The sequence below is a fragment of the Lactuca sativa genome, chromosome 5 (assembly GCF_002870075.4).
Source record: "Lactuca sativa cultivar Salinas chromosome 5, Lsat_Salinas_v11, whole genome shotgun sequence".
NCBI classification, from domain to species: Eukaryota; Viridiplantae; Streptophyta; class Magnoliopsida; order Asterales; family Asteraceae; genus Lactuca; species Lactuca sativa.
Genome location: NC_056627.2, coordinates 96,713,490 through 96,719,666, shown reverse-complemented (window position 1 = coordinate 96,719,666; position 6,177 = coordinate 96,713,490). Strand labels below are relative to the sequence as shown.

The 6,177-nt window shown below is 34.7% G+C and overlaps 1 protein-coding gene across 1 annotated transcript; it reads left to right on the top strand.

Annotated features, from left to right (window-relative positions):
* The first annotated feature begins 227 nt into the window (after positions 1 to 227).
* Positions 228 to 1,568, top strand: LOC111880184 (uncharacterized). The gene is made up of 2 exons (XM_023876592.2): positions 228 to 608; positions 1,264 to 1,568. Exons 1-2 carry the CDS (start codon positions 460 to 462, stop codon positions 1,469 to 1,471), a joined length of 357 nt encoding a protein of 118 aa, XP_023732360.1. The 5' UTR covers positions 228 to 459; the 3' UTR covers positions 1,472 to 1,568.
* The last annotated feature ends 4,609 nt before the right edge of the window (positions 1,569 to 6,177 follow it).

Below are 6,177 nucleotides of genomic sequence, written 5' to 3'. Positions count from 1 at the left end.
GGGGCGGTGTTCGAATTGCCTCATCGGCATGGATGAGTGCCAATTCCACCTCCTCTACAACATTAAGCACCCATGCCTAATAGCTGTAAAATTTTAAGATGGTTTTTTTACCTCTTGTGAAATATAGGTTTTTTCAAGCACATTTGAAAAAGTGCAAAACTGCAGGGGGCGAATATGTTATCCCGAATAATCTCTAAACCGCTGACTAAATAAGGAACGTCGACGCCGACCGTTTTCTATTTTCCTCGCCCCCTTCTTCGCCGATTTCATCCGCCGGTAGTTCAGATTTCTCTCGCCGACGGCTACTTGCGGATGGTTTCCGGCGTCTAGGGTTTCTGAGTGTTATATGATCTTCATTTTCATCACGGATCTGTTAAATTCATACCTACAGGTTCGCTGTCACCCACTGTAGCGTATAAAGAACATATTTTTACCGGGGAAGAGGGCGGAAACGCAACTATGTTATCGCGTTCGAATTCTACGCATCAAGAGAAGAAAATTACGCGATCGAATCTGGTCGAACAGCTGAGAGAGTATCAAATTCGAACGAAGCATGATTGGGCATCCGTCTCCTTATTTACTCCCAGTTCTAATCTGTATACTTCCAGGTACTATATCTATCATTTTAGGGTTTCTTTGATCAATTGTTTTCGTATGGATGTTTTGTTTTTAGGGCTTATTGTATACTATTTTGTTTGAGTTAAATTGATTCATTAGCTCAAGTGTATTGTAGCTGTTTCACCTCTCAGAATGTTTCTTGATTGTTTTCACATCGGCTTTAGAGGAAAAAACCGATGAATTGGCTTGCAGTTTATTGGTTATATTAGCTGCTATGTAGCATAACAAAAGTATTTATCAACATTCAACAGAAAGCTGAAAATTGACATTTACTTTACACTATTACAGATTCTTTTACTATCTAACATACCCAAGGAAGTTGAAGAGGATAATGGAATTACCCTTGTTCTTAATGATCCTTACATTACTCATATTGTTCTATCATAATCATCATCATCATCATCATCATCATCATTATATGATTTAATTGAGTCTTTCCATGGACACTTGCATATCTTTTGTATGATGTAATTTATTTGCTTTAATTATAAGCAGTGTGCCAGATATGAAAACTATTCAACTTTTTTACATTTAATCATTTTCTGCCTCTTTATGATGAATTTATCTGTATTATGTATTGTTTTACTAACAAAGATGATAATCGAATCCAACGTGTCTTAACACTTTTCATTTATTTGGATGCAGGGTGGATGTGGTGGTTTTTGTAATATGGGAACTTGTGATTCTTGCATTTTTCGTTTTCTCAGGTGTTTCATTATATTTCAGACAATTGAAGCTTGCTTTAGTATTAGGAAGTGTCACATTGTTGCTATTATTATGTATGAAGGTAACAAAGCATGTTAAACTCGCCCACAAAAAAAAGAGAAGGATGCTTCTTCCTTTATCAATGTAGAAAAAAAAAAACAAAGTCTAAAACTCTTAGATTCATATGATGTTATAGCCCCTATGGCTTCTTCTTTTTAATGTAAGTTTCAACTAATTTTTGATCATTTCCATCGTATATTTACACTTTTTTTTGTTTGTTTATCTCGATGTTGAATTTAGTTGATGCCAAAAAAGGGATTAAGAAATCAATTTATTAAGGTAAGTTTTATTTAATTTTTTATGAAGACATTGTATGTGAAAAATATACCCAGTCATAGCATTGGACTTTTAATATTTTAAAATAAAAACGATCAATATATGTTGCTGTTTTTCTGTGATCGAAGTTGCGAAATATATGGGTTTTTGCTAATGTGGAAACATGAGAAAATCAGAGGACAGAAGACTAGAAGAGGGTGATGTAAAAGGCTTTTGACTTGATAATTGTATGTCAAATTACACAAGGGAAAAAGAAGTAATTAAGCTGCTATTTTTTGCTACATTGTACATCAAAGTAAAGCCTATTTAAATAGGAAACATAATCATACATGGTGTTAACCTTCATCCAAAGCCTTACCTTTAAATCTAGAAAAGATCCAAAGTCCAAACCATACGGTTAAATCTAGGAAAGATACATGACGTTAACCTTCATCGAATTGGGTATCGGTATGGACAACTAGTTAAGGAGCGTGATTACATCCAAAAGTTGCTACCTAACATGTTATGTCGCCTCATAGTGTTATAACATCAAGTAATGAAATAAGCAACATGTTATGTGATACGTTATACCCATCACCAATCATATTTCATATCACTAACTATGAGATACACATCATTAAACATACGACTCAATTTTATTTTTTAATTAAATTTAATTCGCAAATACATAAAAAAAAAACATATAATTTTTTTTAATACTAGTTTTTTAATAAATTAAAATACCACATTACATTAAAAAAATTACATTAATTAAAATAGTAATATAAATAAAAATAAAGCACCTAAAAATACAAAACATACGTAAAAAAAACTACCACCCACTTTTATGTCTCGCTCAAACCGACTCTTTCATCGCGAGAAAAATCTTCAAATCTTCGTTTTCGAGATCGTCCGCTTTCTTCTTCAAAATCTCCATGTTGGTTTTTGTTTGAAGCATCGTTTGCGCCTCTTGGAATGACGTTTGCGCTTTAATCATTTTTTGGTCCACCCGACTCAACATCTTCGCCTTGTTTTCTTGAATGTGGACATATCGATCAAATTTCTCTTCAAAATGATCGATAACATTAGAAGCCGAAGCCGACGAACTTGCTTTTTTTTTTTTTTTTTTTTTTTTTGCTTTAGTTCTTCCAATCGGCTGACAAAGAGGTTGCTCGTCTTCAAGATCGAGCGGAACATCGTTGATGTCGATGTGTGTTTGCCCATCCAATTGTTAGGAAGTTGTATCCGAGTTTCTTGAACGCTTTGAACCGGAAAAAGTTTGTGAAGTTCCTTCTGTTTATTGTTTCAATTTTGGAGCGTCTTTCAAATTTAGCCACGTTTTCACATACTTAAAAGCTTTGCGGATTGGAGTTGTTTTTTCAAATTGTTCCAAGGCCGCCTTGAAGACATCAAAATCGTTTGACGCGCTTTTACGTATGTTTTGGAGGTTGTTCTAAATTCCTCCAAATTCGGTGCATTTTAGTCGAATATCATGTCACTTGGAGCTAATTTGATCGGGATTTTGACTTTCACTCCCCGTTAACTCATAGAACACGCTTCAAACTTTCTCCCAAAAGAAATTGAAGGTTTGATTATCTCCTTCAATTGGGTCTTGGGAAGCCGAAACCCACGCCTCTGCTAGCTTTTATTCTTCCTCTTCTGTCCATGACACCCTTTCTTGGGTAGTAGTGGGTCGCACTGTTTTTTTTTCCTTTCTTCTTTTTTGGTTGAGGTGGTGGTGGTGAAGGTTGTGTTTCCGAAACAAAATCCTACGAATGAGGTGGTTGTGAGTGTGAAGGTGGTGGGTGTGAATGTTGTGGTTATGATGATTGTGGATGAAATTGTTGAAATTAGTGGAATTGATGTTAAAAGATCGAGAAAGGTTGGTATTGTTGTTGGAAAAGTGGTGTTTGTTGGATAGGGGAACCGATTTGAAGCAAATTGACAAAACTACCTTGACGTAATTCCATTGTCGGGAATTGGTGAGCGGTTGTATCTAACACAAAATGTAATGCGTGGTTTCCGGTATGAGCTTATTTGTTGTAATTATTTATATTTTTCTTAAAGTACTCGGCGTGTTGGAAGCCTCAACGTGGCCTATTGAGTTGTTTTTGGCCGCAAAAGTTTAATGAGTCAACTTGGCGAGTTAACAGCTGGGAAGGAAACCCTAATTTTTAGGGTGTTGCACCCTATTTAAAGGCTTTAAGTCCCTTGGTTGTCCTCCTTACCAGCCTCATCTGTACAAAAACCCCTAAAATTGAGAATTATCTTCCATTGTTGAGTGTGTGATCTTGGGGAGTACCTTGAGTATTCATTTTTGCTGTATGTTGAAGGCGTTAAGGAATTAGGAGTTGCTTGGCTTGAAGAAGAAGTCTTGGATCCAGAATCAGTAGCTCATTTACCAAGTTTTTGAGGTATCAAGGTTTCCCCTTGCTTATTAGTTTCCTAGATCTCTTCTTGGGTTAGATTGTATGCTTTTAGCCATGGTTAGGTGGATGATGGGGGAATAGGACATCCCAAATGTTTATTCTTCAATATCTAAGATCTACATGAGCTCTTTTGGCATAAAGGTGCCAACTTTATGGTCTTAAGGGCTTCATGCAGTCATTAAGTCCTTCTTTTGGCCTCTTTTGAGCATTTAAGCCTCTCATAGTCATGTATGAGCGTAAAGTTGGAAACTTTACATGGCCATTCATCTTTAAGGACCAGATCTACATTGTGGGTATACGCCTTTGGTGATTAAGTGCTTAATGATTAATCCCTCACCCTTTTAAGCCTAGGGTTTGGGTTTTGAACCTATTTTGGTGATTCCTAGGGGTAAAATTGGAAACTTTACCCTTCTAGATGCCATTTTAGTTGAGATCTGAGTTGTGAAGCTCTTAGATTCAATAATGTTGGCTTAATGAATTAAGATGTTGGGTTTCTAGCGAACTCAACGTGTTTATTGATAAACTCGGTGAGTTGGATCAGTTTCTTCTCGACTTTGCAAATTAATAGAGAAACACGCCGAGTTGAAGTGTAACTCAGTGTGTTGGGTCAACTCGGTAGTTTATATGGCATAATATGTTTTGTAGCCTATACCTGAAATCTATCCAGGAGAGCTTATGTAGTCATTGCACTTAGGCTAATACCTCTAACCAATAAAAGGTTGAAGTTAAGCTCTCTTCCTTAAGCATGTAGGAATTGAATGAAAAAGTGAATTATATAAAAAAGAGAAATTACAAAAAAAAAAAAAATTAAGAATTTTGGAGTTATCATAGTATGAAGATGAAAAGATCAAAAATTCTGAAGAATCAGAAAGTTGAAGATGCCAAAAAGCAAACAAAAAGGTGGTGAATTCAAAGAAATAAAAGATCAATATTTCAAAGAAGTGAAGAATTCCAAGAGCTCCATTGAGATATCAAAAGTTGTAATTTTTCTAGATTATGTATGCTTGGGAAGCTTAACAAAAATACCTTGATGTTAAGAAAGATTTCGGAGGATTGACTCGGATGCTTGCAAAAATGAGTGTCGTATAAGCTAAGGGGTGAAGGTTCATAAGTATTGTGAGTATTTAGGATTAGGAAGTTATTAGGAATTTTAGACACAAATATGCATATTGCAGTCTTGGTATAATGGCTGAGTTCAAAATGGATTGTCTTAGGTGATGTTGGTAATGAGAGTTTAACTTAAAAATTAATTAGTTTTGCTTGAGGGTAAGTGAAAGATAAGTGTAGGGTATTTGATATTGCCATATCTATACACATTTTTAGGCAATATTTGAATACATTTTTATAAATATTTTGGTTATTTGCAAAGATAAGAGGTACTTATAAGATTGAATTATATTTTGCAACCAAAAGGAGTAATCTTGAAGAATAAGGACCAAAAGCGACAAGAAGCGGAAATTGGAGGTTTGAAGAATTAAAAAAAATCCCAAGAAAAAGGTAAATTCAAGATGTGGATATCACTTCCATAAGGTGGAGTGGGTGTTTCTAGAAGATGAGTACACGGGAAGTGAGATTCTTTGCCCGATAAGGATTCATCCTAATTCGCGATGTGAAGTCGTAGTTCACGATGGGGGGGGGGGGGAATCACGAAAACAATATATATATATATATATATATATATATATATATATATATATATATATATATATATATATATATATATATATATATATCCTTGGTATTTACGAATTTAAAAGGGTTCTGGAGATTGGAGGGCTCTAAAGTCGAATTCTGGAGGAGAAGAAGGTAGAGAAATTGTAGTTCTAACATCAAAGAATGGAGAAGTGGTGGAAGATCATAAATTTTACTTTAAGTTAGTACATTCAAACATGTTTTTATTAATTGAGATTGTGTGTTTGATTTCAGCCATGAGTAGCTGAATCTAACTGTTTCTGTATAGCTAGATGAAACTTGAACTCATAGATTAGTTATAAATGATGGATATTACTAGTTGGTTATATTCTTGTGTTTGATTGTTAATACCTAACATGCTAATATTTGATACTTAAATTTATTGAATTCATGTTCTATACTGCTTAGTGAATATTAA

What these genes read in the sequence shown, in the direction of transcription:
- LOC111880184 (XM_023876592.2), top strand. Translation starts at nt 460, where the DNA reads ATGTTATCGCGTTCGAATTCTACGCATCAAGAGAAGAAAATTACGCGA. An exon ending in TCTAATCTGTATACTTCCAG is followed by an intron (nt 609 to 1,263) that starts GTACTATATCTA and finishes ATTTGGATGCAG; the next exon opens with GGTGGATGTGGTGGTTTTTG.